General features: G+C 48.7%; 1 protein-coding gene across 2 annotated transcripts in view; it reads right to left on the bottom strand.

Moving 5' to 3' along the window:
* Window positions 1-572: 572 nt before the first annotated feature.
* GATD1 (glutamine amidotransferase class 1 domain containing 1) overlaps window positions 573-15,785 on the bottom strand; it is a 108,697-nt gene continuing 93,484 nt past the window's right edge. Inside the window, exons 7-8 of one of the 2 annotated variants that reach the window (XM_078682809.1) lie at window positions 13,549-13,660; window positions 573-1,041 (exon numbers count right to left, since the gene is read on the bottom strand). In XM_078682809.1, the coding sequence (XP_078538935.1) occupies window positions 1,035-1,041; window positions 13,549-13,660 (119 nt within the window). In that variant the 3' untranslated portion in view covers window positions 573-1,034. Of the gene's footprint in view, window positions 1,042-13,544; window positions 13,661-15,785 lie in introns of those variants that run through there. The other variant, XM_078682810.1, reaches the window with a different exon arrangement.

The following is a 15,785-nucleotide window of genomic DNA, read 5'->3' as shown; positions in this document are numbered from 1 at the left end:
GAAATGGCATATTAGATAGGGGCAAAATCCAGACACTCATGGTCAGGTCTGTCGACATGACAGAAGGCTGGTTTTAACTTGCAAGTTTTCCAGGTTCTTCTATGAATGTCCCTCTTGTTTGATACCTCTGGCGCAAACATGGTGTATTGAGTAGAGCACCATTCTCTTCTAAATTTTCTGAGTTTTTTGCACTTAAAGGCCTGACATGCTGCAACTTGGAGCCAGCAAGATCCCTAAGCCAACACATGATGCAGAACTCATGTACATTTTTCCAGGCATGGTGCGTATTGCACTGCCTTGAAAACGTGCAAGGGGCATTCTTCATTAACATCATATCCCTTCAGACCTGATTACATGCCTCATAGGATGGAATTAACGAACCTTGTCTCGTGCTGCGGCAAAGACCTCATTCTGGGTTACGAAGCGGTGCAGAAATAAACGTTCACATTAATGTAATATGCAGAGCATACAAATTTACTTCCAAATAATTTAGAGTGGAGTACATGTCCTGGTGCATGATGTTTCAAGAAAACGGAAAACAGATTAGAATAATCCAGACCCAGCACTACATAGAAGGAAAAGCACAGCAATTTAATATACAACAGAAAAATGCTGCAAATATGCAGTTCAAAAAACGATTAGGAGCATTCTTCCAAACGCATTTTATAAACAACGGTATGCCAGGTTGGATCTACAGATTATATCATATAATACAGATTCCAAACAGACATTCAACGTTCATAATTTGTTCCGAACAATGAATACAGATGTATAATTTACAATAAAGCAAACAAATGACTAGTTCTCAGTTTTCATCTCAGATTCATCTACTGTCTCCATGCCGAAATAAATGGACCTTAGTCTATAATTCATCTGGTCGGACACTAGGGCAGTCGTCATATCTTAACGCGCATAAATCACAGCCAATGGTTGAATGCTGCACAAGTATCCTTAGGCTCAGGACAACTTTCTTAGGGGACTATCTGTGCAGTTTTTTCATTGTTGGAAACGGTGACTGACAGCAAAGTGGTGTATCATTTCCTGCAAAGACAAACACAATACACCCAATGATAAAATAATGCAAAAAAGTGCAAGTGTTATTTTACGAAATCGAATATTTGTGTAGGTTTTCAAATCAGTTTCACAAATTATCTCAAAAAGAGATCAATGACCTCAACAGATTAGATACTGTCCTCACAACTGAACATCTTCCTGCAGGCAGATATTTAGACAACTAAGGTTAGTTAGTGGTTGAAGGAGTGCAACTATGCATTTATCATTTTTTAGGGCTCGCCTGCTGATGCGCTTCAGCGCATAGCTGGCGAAGCTCTATAGGGGCTTATCCAGTGTTTATCCACTGGCGATTCCACTGGCGATTCCTTCAAGTGCATGTGCTTTTTAGGTCATTGCGCTTGCGCAAGCCCTAAAAAGCGCGTGCACAATGCCACCAGCCGCCTGCCTGCCTGCCTCGCATTACCACATCAAAGGCAGCCCTCCGAGCGCATTTCTCACCCCCTAATTATTCACGGCCGGCCGGCAGGCACATCAAAGGCTGCTGCTGCCGTGACTCGCATTTCTCCTCCCTCCTCCCCTATCACTGCCCAGGCCGGCCGTACTTTCTCTTTACAAGGGCCCCCATTCCTGAATCACTTGAAATCTCTCCACATTATTTGCATTTTGTTAATTAAAAAAATTAACTTCAACACAGCGTTGCACATTTTTCTCGACTTCGGAAGGATGAGTCCCAATCTCATTTGTACAAAGTGTTGTAATGGGATTATTGGAGAGTTAGAGAAACGTGCTCACAAGTTACATTTTTATGCATATCATCTGAGTAAATAAACAATAGCATGGTGCCGTTTGCGTCCTTGACTTGATCTGGTTTTTATTTTTATTTTGCTATTATTCTCACAAAGGCTAAGAAGGTCTGCCTACTTTAGTATTAAGTGCTATACGTCGCATAAGCAACAGCTAACCATTCACTCACCCACGCAACGCCACTCACCCATGCAACGCCACTCACCCACGCAACGCCACTCACCCACGCAACGCCACTCACCCACGCAACGCCACTCACCCACGCAACGCCACTCACACACGCAACGCCACTCACACACGCAACGCCACTCACACACGCAACGCCACTCACACACGCAACGCCACACACGCAACGCCACACACACACGCAACGCCACACACACACGCAACGCCACACACACATGCAACGCCACTCACACATGCAACGCCACTCACACATGCAACGCCACTCACACATGCAACGCCACTCAACCACGCAACGCCACTCACACACGCAACGCCACTCAACCACGCAACGCCACTCAACCACGCAACGCCACTCAACCACGCAACGCCACTCACCCACGCAACGCCACTCAGCCACGCAACGCCACTCACCCACGCAACGCCACTCAGCCACGCAACGCCACTCAGCCACGCAACGCCACTCACACACGCAACGCCACTCACACACGCAACGCCACACACACACGCAACGCCACACACACACGCAACGCCACACACACACGCAACGCCACACACACACGCAACGCCACTCACACATGCAACGCCACTCACACATGCAACGCCACTCACACATGCAACGCCACTCACACATGCAACGCCACTCACACATGCAACGCCACTCACACATGCAACGCCACTCACACACGCAACGCCACACACACACGCAACGCCACACACACACGCAACGCCACACACACACGCAACGCCACTCACACATGCAACGCCACTCACACATGCAACGCCACTCACACATGCAACGCCACTCACACATGCAACGCCACTCACACATGCAACGCCACTCACACATGCAACGCCACTCACACATGCAACGCCACTCACACACGCAACGCCACTCACACACGCAACGCCACTCACACACGCAACGCCACTCACACACGCAACGCCACTCAACAACGCAACGCCACTCAGCCACGCAACGCCACTCAGCCACGCAACGCCACTCAGCCACGCAACGCCACTCACACACGCAACGCCACTCACACACGCAACGCCACACACACACGCAACGCCACACACACACGCAACGCCACACACACACGCAACGCCACACACACATGCAACGCCACTCACACATGCAACGCCACTCACACATGCAACGCCACTCACACATGCAACGCCACTCACACATGCAACGCCACTCACACACGCAACGCCACTCAACCACGCAACGCCACTCACCCACGCAACGCCACGCAACGCCACTCAGCCACGCAACGCCACTCAGCCACGCAACGCCACTCACACACGCAACGCCACTCACACACGCAACGCCACTCACACACGCAACGCCACTCACACACGCAACGCCACACACACACGCAACGCCACACACACACGCAACGCCACACACACATGCAACGCCACTCACACATGCAACGCCACTCACACATGCAACGCCACTCACACATGCAACGCCACTCACACACGCAACGCCACTCAACCACGCAACGCCACTCACCCACGCAACGCCACTCACCCACGCAACGCCACTCACCCACGCAACGCCACTCACCCACGCAACGCCACTCACCCACGCAACGCCACACACACACGCAACGCCACACACACACGCAACGCCACACACACACGCAACGCCACACACACACGCAACGCCACACACACATGCAACGCCACTCACACATGCAACGCCACTCACACATGCAACGCCACTCACACATGCAACGCCACTCACACATGCAACGCCACTCACACACGCAACGCCACTCAACCACGCAACGCCACTCACCCACGCAACGCCACTCACCCACGCAACGCCACTCACCCACGCAACGCCACTCACCCACGCAACGCCACTCACCCACGCAACGCCACTCACCCACGCAACGCCACTCACCCACGCAACGCCACTCACCCACGCAACGCCACTCACCCACGCAACGCCACTCAGCCACGCAACGCCACACACACACGCAACGCCACACACACACGCAACGCCACACACACACGCAACGCCACACACACACGCAACGCCACTCACACACGCAACGCCACTCACACACGCAACGCCACTCACACACGCAACGCCACTCACCCACGCAACGCCACTCACCCACGCAACGCCACTCACCCACGCAACGCCACTCACCCACGCAACGCCACACACACACGCAACGCCACACACCCACGCAACGCCACACACACACGCAACGCCACACACACACGCAACGCCACACACACACGCAACGCCACACACACACGCAACGCCACACACACACGCAACGCCACTCACCCACGCAACGCCACTCACCCACGCAACGCCGCTCACCCACGCAACGCCGCTCAGCCACGCAACGCCGCTCAGCCACGCAACGCCGCTCAGCCACGCAACGCCGCTCATCCACGCAACGCCGCTCATCCACGCAACGCCGCTCACCCACGCAACGCCACTCACCCACGCAACGCCACTCACCCACGCAACGCCACTCACCCACGCAACGCCACTCATCCACGCAACGCCACTCATCCACGCAACGCCACTCATCCATATGCAAAACGAAAAATGTCAAACTCTTCTATTGCGAGACCTATTGCATTTTCAATGCTTGTTCTTTTTTGTCTGTTTTACATTGTTTTTTCATTAGCAAGGTTAGGACCATAGAGCATTCGTGAAACTTGTAACATTTAGTAATGGGTTGTATGTGCTCACCGCATTTTGCATACCGCATTAATGCAGGCTATCTGTTTGGGTTACGCAAAGTTGAATAAGGTGTATGATGTCAAATAAAGGCGTAAATGAATTGTGAGCTAACAAAGATTGAATGCAAAGAGGATAACAAAGGTGATGTGCCTGGGGACGCCCGGTTTTGGAGTTTTTACTGCTACTGCTGTCACTGCCAGGACCACATCGCCCAGGATCCTTCGGGGCCAATCAGGCCACCAGAGAGTGCAGGAGGCGCTTAAAACATCGGCAAGGCTCCCGCAGCGCATCAGGAAGAGGCAGGGCAGGGCCCCTCCTCTTGGCTTTTCAGGCGGGAACATGTGACCTGAGGACCTGAAGCATCTGGTGCATACTGACCCTCCAGCCAAGGTCTGTCTTTTTTGGTCTACTGCTGACATTGACCCGTGCCCCACGATCGCAGTGGAAGTTGACATCTGGTCTTGAAATCTAGGAGACCTGAGGATTGATAGCGCAATAATTTCCTAGTGCCCATTGTTTTAACTTTAACTTTCAACAACCGTCATTTGGCTGCTATCCGCGTTTCGTTTTTAATGAAATAATAAATATTCTCATTAAAGTCACCTGCCAGGGTCCTTTCGACTATATTGGACATGGTAAAAAGGAAGAGTCCAGGGGGGCGCGTAAAATCACCTTGGGATACTCTGCCATCCTCTTCCATTTTGAACTATATTACGGTTGCCATGGGGGCATTGGAAAAGCAGATTACATGTGTTGAAGAATCTTTAACTAATTGCGCAAATAATATCTCTGGCACTACTGGTAGTATTGGTAACTCTGCCCGGATACCATCTGCTCCAGTTGTAACTCCTGTTGACAGCCCTAGCAGTCCACCTGCTAATGGACAGTTGATCTGACAAACGCAAACCAAAGCGCTTGTCAGAAAGCGCTTTAAAATTCCTACAAATATTAACCCTCAGACCTTTCCATCGTTACCTGGGGGTGAGGGAGAGGAAGGCAAATGTACCAAAAAAACACTGTCTATCATGGAAACTTTGGTTACTAATGCCACTAAAAACCTAGCTAACCATCAATGCCCTGAACACATTGCCTTGACTGTTCTCGTGCAGACCCTTACAGATACACTCACGACCGCACTCAGCAATTAAAGGGGTTTGAGAGGAATATGATATCTCGACTAGATAAGTTGGGGTTGACTCAGACAATATCAGCCAACCCTCAGCACCCCAGGGACCCCTCAGCCCCAATACCTCATCCCCCTGCTGTGGTATCTGAAAAAAAAACACAGTACTTACTTCCCTCTTCTCACAGCTTTAGCAAGGGTCGGTGAAACTAACAACTCCTCCCTGCCTACCTTACAAAGCAATCAGCACCTCTTGTCTATTCCTTCAGAGAGGGTAGGAGCTGTAAACAACTTCCCGGGAAGTAGACGTAATCCTGTCTCATTGCCCTTGTCATTCCAACCGGATCCTAGTATTTTTCCTTCCACCTTCTTTACTCATGCCACTTTAGAATCGCAACACCTTTTCCCTACATCCAAAAAGGACCATCTGGAGCTACCAACCGCAGCCACACCATATGTGGTAATCTTAGCCAACGTCCCCAAAGTTTCTAGCTCAATATCTGAATCATTGGAGTCCCTCCAGAATAAAAGCTTAAATTGGGTAGGCCTTGGCAGGGTACTTTTTGCATATCTAAAAATGATTAGGAAAGTTAAATGGGTAGGGCCAGGAAGTAAAACCCTGGAGGGTGACTATGTGCTGCTCTAGTTTACATCTCCTAATTTAGTGAAGCTAATGCTAGAGAAAGAGCCTGCTTACCATCCCTCAAGACTAAGCAGATTGCTGTTCTATCTTTTGGCTTCTTTTATAAACTGACTGCCCAGTCTCAAGCAAGACCCTGCCCACAATACCAGGCATTTTTTCCCATCTCTCATTTCTCACTGATTGAAATTTCAAACAGGTTTATTTAGGATTGAGGTAATCTTCAAAATGAAGTATTTTGCAGTCAGAGAATTACTGCATTTCTACTTTACCATGGCCAGGTAATCGGCCATAACTAGACTAATATTAATGCAAAGGAAGCCCAATAAATATATCTAAATGCTTATCAAATTAGTCAGTCCAATTAGAGGGTAAATGAATGTTAGCAGCCCTACATGCCAAGAACAGATGCATACTGGTAAGTAGCATATTCAGTTCGAGGCATGTGGGCTGCTAAATTCATATCTTAGCATAGAATACATAGCAGTCCCTCCATCAGTGGCGGTTGCCCGTGCCAGCTGCAGAAACCTGAAAAAGTGTTTTCAGAACAGCCTGTCCTACAGCAGCTTGCTGCTTGGAATGCACATCAACACAGTAGTGTTTTGTAAAGGTATGTGGTGTAACCCACGTGGCTGCTCTGCAAATATCCTCTGAAGGAATGTTCCCTAGGAAAGCCATGGATGCCCCCAGTTTGCGTGTGGAGTGCGCTCTGGGGGGTATTGTTAAAGTGCGCTTGGCTTTTTGATAACATATCTGGATGCACTTAACAATCCATCTGGCTATCCCTGCTTTGGAAATCGGGTTGCCTTTGTGTTGTGGTGCGAAGGCAACAAAGAGTTGTTTTGTTTTTCTAAAGGGTTGTGTTCTGTCTATGTAGTACATCAACGCCCTCCGTACATCTAAGGTATGGAGCATTCTTTCCGCCACCGTTTGCGGGTTTTGAAAGAATGCTGGTAAGTCAATAGTTTGGTTTAGATGAAACTGTGACACCACCTTCGGAAGGAATTTGGGGTTAGTGCGTAGCACTACCCTATTTGGATGAATTTGAATGAATGGCTCTTGGATTGTGAGCGCCTGCAGCTCACTGACACGCCTCAGAGACGTAATAGCTACAAGGAAAGCTACTTTCCACGTAAGGAACTGGAGTTCACACGAGTGCAGTGGCTCAAATGGTGGTCCCATCAGTCTGGTGAGAACGACATTGAGGTTCCACACCGGAGATGGCGGTGTTCTTGGGGGAATGACTCGTTTCAGACCTTCAAGGAAGGCTTTAATGGCGGGCACTCTGAAGACAGAGAGGTGCTGCCTGTTCTGGAGATAAGCTGCTATGGCGGATAGATGTATCCGAATGGAAGTGTACGCTAGATTGCACTTGTAAAGATGCAACAGATAGCAGATGATGTTGGGGATAGATGCATCTAGCGGGTTGATGTCATTGGCTGTACAGTAAATGACAAAACGCTTCCACTTTGCAGCATAGCATGCTCTAGTAGTTGGTTTCCTCGCCTCCTTGATGATGTTCATGCATTCCGGAGGTAGGTTAAGGTATCCAAACTCTAGGACTTCAGGAGCCAGATCGCCAGGTTGAGCTGTTGCGGATCTGGATGCTGAATTTCTCCATGGTTCTGCGTCAAAAGACTGGGCGTGAGGCGCAGCCTTTGATGCGGCACCACTGAGAGTTCGAGGAACGTGGTGTACCAAGCCTGGCGCGCCCACGTTGGAGCAACTAGGATGAGAGTCATCTCGTGCTGCCTTAGCTTTCTTGCGACCAGCGGTATTAGAGGGGCTGGCGGAAAAGCGTACGCAAATTTGCCTGACCAGTTCATCCATATCGCATTCCCCTGCGACTGTGGGTGAGGGAACCTGGCGGCAAAGTGTTGGCATTTTGCGTTCTCTTTTGTGGCAAACAGGTCTATCTCCGGATGACCCCACTGCCGGAAGTACGGGTGGAGGACAGATGGGTGTAACTCCCACTCGTGCATTTGATGGCTGTACCTGCTGAGCAGATCCGCCATCTGATTGTCCTTTCCTGGGAGGTGTTCTGCCATGAGGAAAATGTTCCTCTGAATGGCCCACTTCCACATGCTCTGAGCCAGATGAGACAGCTGTGGCGAGTGGGTGCCTCCCTGCTTTTGAATGTAGTACATCGCGGTCATGTTGTCCGTCCGGACTAGCACGACTTTGTTGCACAGATGTACAATGAAGGACTTGAGCGCCATGAAGATTGCCATCAGTTCCAGATAGTTGATGTGCATCTTCTGTTGCTGCGTCGTCCATAGTCCCTGCACTGTGTAAGTGAGCACATGAGCTCCCCATCCCTGGAGAGATGCGTCCGTTGTCAGGACAATCTGCGGCACAGGCTCTTGGAACAGTCGGCCCTTGCAAAGGTTGTGTGGAGTCCACCAATGCAGAGAGCCGTATGCCCGACTGGTAACCAACACTAGGTCTGTCAATTGCCCACGAGCCTGTGTCCACTGATTCGCTAAGCACTCCTGGAGCGGGCGCATGTGTAGCCGTGCGTGAGGGACTATGAAGATGCAGGAGGCCATCATGCCTATCAACTGCATGAACACTCTCGCTGGAAGCGAGTGTTGTGGCCTGAACTTTTGGATCAGAGCCTGCATGCTGTCTATCCTGACTTGGTTTGGCTGAGCCATGGCCGTCAGGGTGTTGATCGTCGCACCTAGGAACTGCCGGACATGTGCCGGCTGAAGATGCGATTTTGGGTAGTTCAGGGAGAAACCCAGATCGTGAAGAAGGTGAATTGTAGTCGACATGTCTGCGGCGCACTGTTGCTCTGACTTGGCTTGCACGAGCCAGTCGTCTAGGTAGGGGTAGACATGGATGTTCTGCCTCCTGAGGTGCGCCGCTACTGTCGCCAGACACTTGGTGAACACCCTCGGGGCTGTGGTGACTCCGAAGGGTAGGACCTTGAACTGATAATGCCTGCCTTGGATAGTGAATCTGAGGTATTTCCTGTGGGACGGGTGTAGTGGAATGTGGAAATAAGCATCCTTGAGATCTAAGGTTGCTAAGAAGTCTCCTTGGTTTAGCAAGGGAAGAATCTGTTGCAGTGTAAGCATATGGAAGTGTTCTGATAGTATGTACAGGTTGAGGGGACGTAGATCTAGAATGGGTCTGAGAGATCCGTCCTTCTTCGGAATAAGGAAGTACAGGGAATATACCCCTGTGCCTTCCTCTCCCACCGGCACGAGCTCGATTGCGCCTTTTTGCAGCATTACCACTACTTCCTGCTGCAATAAGTGCAAGTGCTCTGCGGACATAGGCCTTTGCCTTGGCGGGATGTTGGGTGGAGTGGATTTCAACTCTAGGCAATAACCATACTGGACTAGTTGTCGCACCCACCTGTCTGTGGTGATGTTTCTCCAGACGGGCAGGAACTGCTGCAGTCTCCCCCCGACAGGTGTTAAGTGGTCGGGGGGCAGTGACAGAGAGTCACTGTTTGCTTGGGGTAGAGGAGCGGGAGCTGTTGTTTCCTCTGCCTCGACCTCTGTTGCTGTTATTTCTGTAACCTCCCTTGTTCTGTTTTGTGAACGAGGATTGCGCCCCACCTTTAGAGAACTGGGATTGCTGACCCATCTGTCCTCTGGTGACTCCACGTGCACCTGAGCGACGAAAATTGCTGCCACGAAACTGTTGTGACTGCAGGGCCCCCATGGACTTAGCAGTTTCTGTGTCCTTCTTTATTTTCTCTAGGGTGGTGTCAACATCTGGACCAAACAGACTATCAGGATTGACTGGCTGATTAAGGACTGTTGTCTGAATATCCGGTTTAAACCCTGAGATGCGGAGCCACGCTTGTCGTCTCAGCATAACGCTAGTGTTGATAGCTCTAGCAGCTGTGTCCGCAGCGTCAAGTGCGCACTTGATGGCTGCGTTTGAGATTAGCTTTCCTTCCTCAATGAGCAGTTGTGTGGCTTCTTGGAACTGTGGAGGCAGGTGTTGTACAATCTGTTCTAGGGTGTCGTAGTGCGCCCTATCGTAACGCGCCAAGAGTGCCTGTGTATTGGCGATGCGCCAAAAGTTTGATGCCTGTGCAGCTACTTTTTGCCCCCTGCCTCTAGCACTTTGGACTCCTTATCCGGGGGAGGAGCTTCACCCGTTGTCTGGGAGTTGGCACGTTTCCTGGCATTGGCGACCACAAGAGAGTCCAGTGGCAATTGTCCCCGGATGTATGCGGGGTCCGCAGGTGCAGGTCTGTACTTTTTTTCAATGCGAGGGTTGACCACTCTCGCTCTTGTAGGCTCCTTAAATATGTCCCCAGCATGCTTGAGGACTCCTTTAAGCATAGGCAGTGTCTTTACTGTCCTTTCAGAGACTGAAAAAGTGTCGAAAAGGAAGTCTTCCTCAACCGGGTCGGCATGCATGTCCACATCATGATTGGCTGCCGCCCTTTCGAGTAGTGCATGAAAACCTGCTGAATCCTCAGTCGGGGATGCACGTGCATTAAAAAGCTGCGGGTCCTGCCCCACACCCTGGGTGTTCTGGTCACCAGTGTCATCATATGAATCCGGTTGTGCATCAGGTTCATTGATAGGGAAATTGTACTGCTCGTCTTCATCATACCCCTCACCCGCAGAGTGTTCTGGGGAGGGAGTAGGGCTCCGTCTCGGAGGAGGCTGGATTGGTTCCGTGAGGCCTGAGGCGTCAAGGGGCACCCTCTTCTTCTTTAGTGGAATGACATAGGAGTCCACTGGCTCCGAAGTGATTTTCCTCTTATAGAGGGTCAGTTTGCCTGTGTCAGCGTCGATGAAATGCTCTGAATCGTCCTCTGATTCGAGTATTCGACGTGGAAGCGGGCCAGTCGGTGAAGAAATCACCTGTTTCGGTGCCGATTTGGTTGAAAATGCTTTTGGCGCCTCCTTCGGCGGCAAAATAAAGAGAAGTTTCCCAGAAGGCTTCGCTGGAGTGTCCTTTTGCGGCTGCGGCGATGGTATCGGAGCCGACGGGGCAAAGGCCTTCTCCCTGATTCTTTGCAGTGATTCGGCTATGGGGGACGCCTCACTCACAGTTTGTTTCGGCGCTGACGAGGATGGTCTGATCTTTCCCTCGGATCCGACGTCCTTGTGGGCCTTGTGCGCTTTGGGCGCGGATCCTGTCTTTACCGCCTCCGTTTCCTGTGTTCGGGGCGCAGACTTCTTTCCGTGTGCCTGCGTAGCCTCCTTGGAGCCGACTTTTGCGGGCTTGGACGGCGTCGTAGCCGCTGACCCGGGCCGACCATCTTTTTTGGAGGACCCCTCCTCTGGCGTCGGTTTCGATTTTGCAGTATCGGAATCGACGGACTTCTTCGACTTTTGCGGACCGGAGGTCGACGGAGTCGATGGGGTAGCGGGCACCGTCGTTTTCACCGGCACGGCAGCCATCTTAGGGACACTCGAGTCCTTAAGTTTCGGTTTCGTTTTCGGGTCGGCCATTTTAGGTGTTGTCGATCCCGATGGTTTCGGTTTCGGAACAGTCTGCCCAGCAAGTAAGTCCGTGGCCGGGCCCGAAGGCGGGGCTGTGGCTTGCGGCAACGGGTCTTGGGTAAGGCCGACAGGCGATCCCGTGTCCCGGTCGGTATCCTCGTAACCTTCGGGGCAGAGCTCGTCCCCCGAGCTGTCTGCCGCGGCCCCATAAATCTCATCGTCGTCTCCTACCTCGTCGACGTATTCAAGGCCTTGACCCGCGACTCCGTCGTCGTCTCCCGGATCCGCCTCGACCTCCGTCTCGGGTGGGGAGATTTGGAGATGATGACCCTGGTCCTCTTCGTCCTGGTCGCCGAAGATGTTCTCCGGATCCGGGGCCGCTTGTTTAGCTTCCATGCGCACCGCGCGCCGAAGCTTGAGAGTCTTCTTTGAGCGGAACTGTGCACACAACTTGCACTTTCCGTCGTCGTGGTCAGGCGAAAGGCATTTGTTACACACGGGGTGTAGATCGATGTGTGGGTACTTGGACCCACAGAGCGGGCAGTACTTGAACGGGCTCCGCTCCATGTTCGAAAAGTTTTGCAGTCGTGTCGCGATGAGAAGGCCTCAAAGTTCTGAGAGCGAAGAAAACTCCGCTTACTCCGGCTCCAAGAGACGGAAGACTCGAGACCGTGCGCAGACAATACCGACGCAAGAAAATCGAGGCCTTTTGGCCGCTAAAAGTTAGTTTTACTTGGTTCCGACAGTAAGACGTCGAGACCACATCCGAACCCAATGGCGGAAAAAAACAATCTGGGGATGGAGCCGATGCCCATGCGCACTGTAGTCCAGGGGAGGAGCCACCTATCTCAGGATACTTCGAAGACTCTTCCAGGACAACAATGTGCGATCATCCGAGCCCAACACTAGGCGGCGATCTAATGCTAAGATATGAATTTAGCAGCCCACATGCCTCGAACTGCCAATGCACTTAGCTCAGTACTCGGGCATAAATGGTAAGGCCTGATTTAGGAAGGGAAAGGAGAATTCTTGGGAATGGGAAAGTTCTGCATACAGTATAACTAAGTGCAAATTCATTTGGGGGTTTCTGGGGGCACAGTCACCAGGTCAAATTTGTTGGAACATGCCCTCGGAAAAAGGACTAGAATGGATATTACTTGTGGAAATTCGTACGTTAAGAACGATTCCTTAACAATAATTCCCCATTCCACAGAGTGAAGCTTTTGATTCCCAGGTCATTTTGCTTCCTGAAATTACTGCTTCAGTTGGAATAAACACCAACACCTATAATGCTGGCCAAAAACGTAATTTCCCTGTTTTCAAAAATGAAACTCCTCTCTAAAAATAAATAAGTGAACCTAAATTTCAATACATACATTTTTGAGTTCAGCAAAGCTGTAGAGTTTTTGATATCTTAAAAATCCCTAGCATGATGCTCATCACTATTAACATGATCAAGCACCAAAGAGAGTATTTTCAATGGACACCCACATTAACAGAAGCAACAAAAAAAAAATCTGATAATCTGAATATGTATAGGCCCTTCAAAAACTTGAGGCACATTCCTGAGAGCTCTGCATTTTATCTGTTTCTGTGCAACCAACCGCAGTCTTTCTAGCATAACTAAACTTCTCACCTGCTGTTGCAGAGTAGGATCAGGTTGTGGATGGCTGGGAGAGTGGAGTTATCGTTCTGCCCGGTCACAAGGTGCCTGTCCAATACGACATGCATAGCGTCTGGTTCACTTGCTGAACAAAGGAGCAAGAAAATTCAGTTACAAAATATTATACTAGTTCCTAGTGTTTGTTTGTTTTGTCCTGCAGACTCTAAAATTACACTTTTCATTTTGAGACATTTCTGCACTTTTCGCCACATGATCCAAAAATATGAATAACAATGTTTTGTCTGGGAGGCACAAAATGCAAAAGCCAATAGTAAAGTTTGACTTTATTTCTTACATTTATTTTTACATTAATTGTCATAGATGTTTTGGTCTTATTGCTTGATGTTTTTGTCATGGAAGTTGTTTGCTTGTATTTTCTAGCTGTTTCCTTTATATTTATATGATCATTTAATCTGTTATTGATGCTTTTGTTTCACTACTTGTATGCAAGATTTGGTCAGCACAGAAACACCACACTCTTAGACTGTTTGAGAACCACGGTTATAAAGAAATACCCTAGATTTATGACCTCAAGAAGTTGCCGTCATATCCCTTCATTCCAAAACATTCCCTGAAAAGTTCAACTGTCAAACAGTAATGCCAAACATGCATACCTTATATTGATGTGATTAATCTGTAGGAATGAAGATGCGTAAACTGAAGTCACTGTGAAATCTGAATAAAGCTGCATTGACACACATATATATACATATACATATATATCTTTTCTTTAAGGTTCACAACCTTTAAGTTAAAGCTAATATCTTCATCAAATACGTGGACTGGTCAGCTGAAGAAATCTCCCATTGCAATTATACAGTGATAGCTCATAAAGACAGCAATGATAAAGTGCCTCAAGTATCAGATTCCTTATGCTGCCACTCATGGGCTCTTAGGCTAAGAGCTCAAATGAATTGTTAAAGAACTTAAATGTGTTAAGAATGTCAACATGGGAAAGACTATTTCTACACTAATGCCAAGCAGGCACACAAGCCAGCAAAAAGGATAAAATGTTAGCACACCACAAGAAGCCACCTAGAAATAAGCATTTACAATCCAATCGGTCTCGCCTTTGGGACCTCATATATATTTAGCTATGCAGCACATTAGCCTGGGTGCTGAAACATCTACTGTTCTTTAACATGGAGGGAAAGTAATCACCAAACTGCGTGACACGCTAAGTATGGGAACACATGGAGAAAAATATTGCCTTTTAGCGGGAAATGGTATAGTTCAAAGCTCTGTTTTTAATATAAAACCAGGGCCTTTGGTGGTCATATCACTGAAAATACATGATTTGAAAAAAATATTGTCTACGGGTGCTAGTGCAAGACAATTTCTTTAGACTGGAATCTAGAGAATGCTAAAGTGATTCTGGTATTTTACTGAACTCTGCTGGTCGTATTCTGTCAAGAAATTTAAATAGAGGCAGTTGCCAGAAAAATAAAAAAAAGAAAGCCCCTCAGCAGAAAGCAATTCTGGTATTTTACTGACCCCTGCTGGTCATTTTCTATCCAGACAGTGAAATAGAGGCAGTTGAATAGAAAAAAAGTCCCTAAGCGGAAGCAGACAAGTCCTAGGGCTGATCTCCAGCGCCCACAAAGTACACGAACATATAAGTATATATTAAAGTATATAGTAAAGTATATACAAGAGGTCTTGAATGCTCATCCTAAAAAGAGAGAGCAGTCAGAGACCATAATCAACTATGAAATAAGATAAAATCTGATATAGAAATCGCCAAACAGAGAAAGAAAAGCAGTAGAGGAGTGGTTTAAAGAGAAGAAAAGAAGTCTGCCAATGAACGGAATGGTCATATTAAGCAACATAAGATAGGGAAAGCAGTTATGCAGTGTGAACCGGTTAAAAAATACGGGTCTTCACAATTGTATCAAAAACTTTATTTCGGCTACAAAAGCAAACACAAAAGTACAGCACAAAAATATCATAGAAATTATCAAATCATTGCATACTTATTGCATCCTAACACAAAAGTAGGTAAGTATATATTTATCATAAAAGTAACATGAGCACAATAAATGAGAAACTGATAAAAAAGACTCATAGGTCCTGCAACCCTGGCCCAACTATTTAGAAATGAACGAGGTTAAGACCTCATATGAATAAAATGTTAAGAATTCAATAAGCCCACCAAAAGATCTAGCTTAGGGTGACTATCCGGCAAGATAGCCCTATGGGGCTACGGTGCA

This window comes from Lissotriton helveticus, chromosome 3_1, assembly GCF_964261635.1.
Source record: "Lissotriton helveticus chromosome 3_1, aLisHel1.1, whole genome shotgun sequence".
NCBI lineage: Eukaryota > Metazoa > Chordata > Amphibia > Caudata > Salamandridae > Lissotriton > Lissotriton helveticus.
Note: the sequence above shows the minus strand (reverse complement) of the source record. Positions and strands in the feature narration are given on the sequence as shown.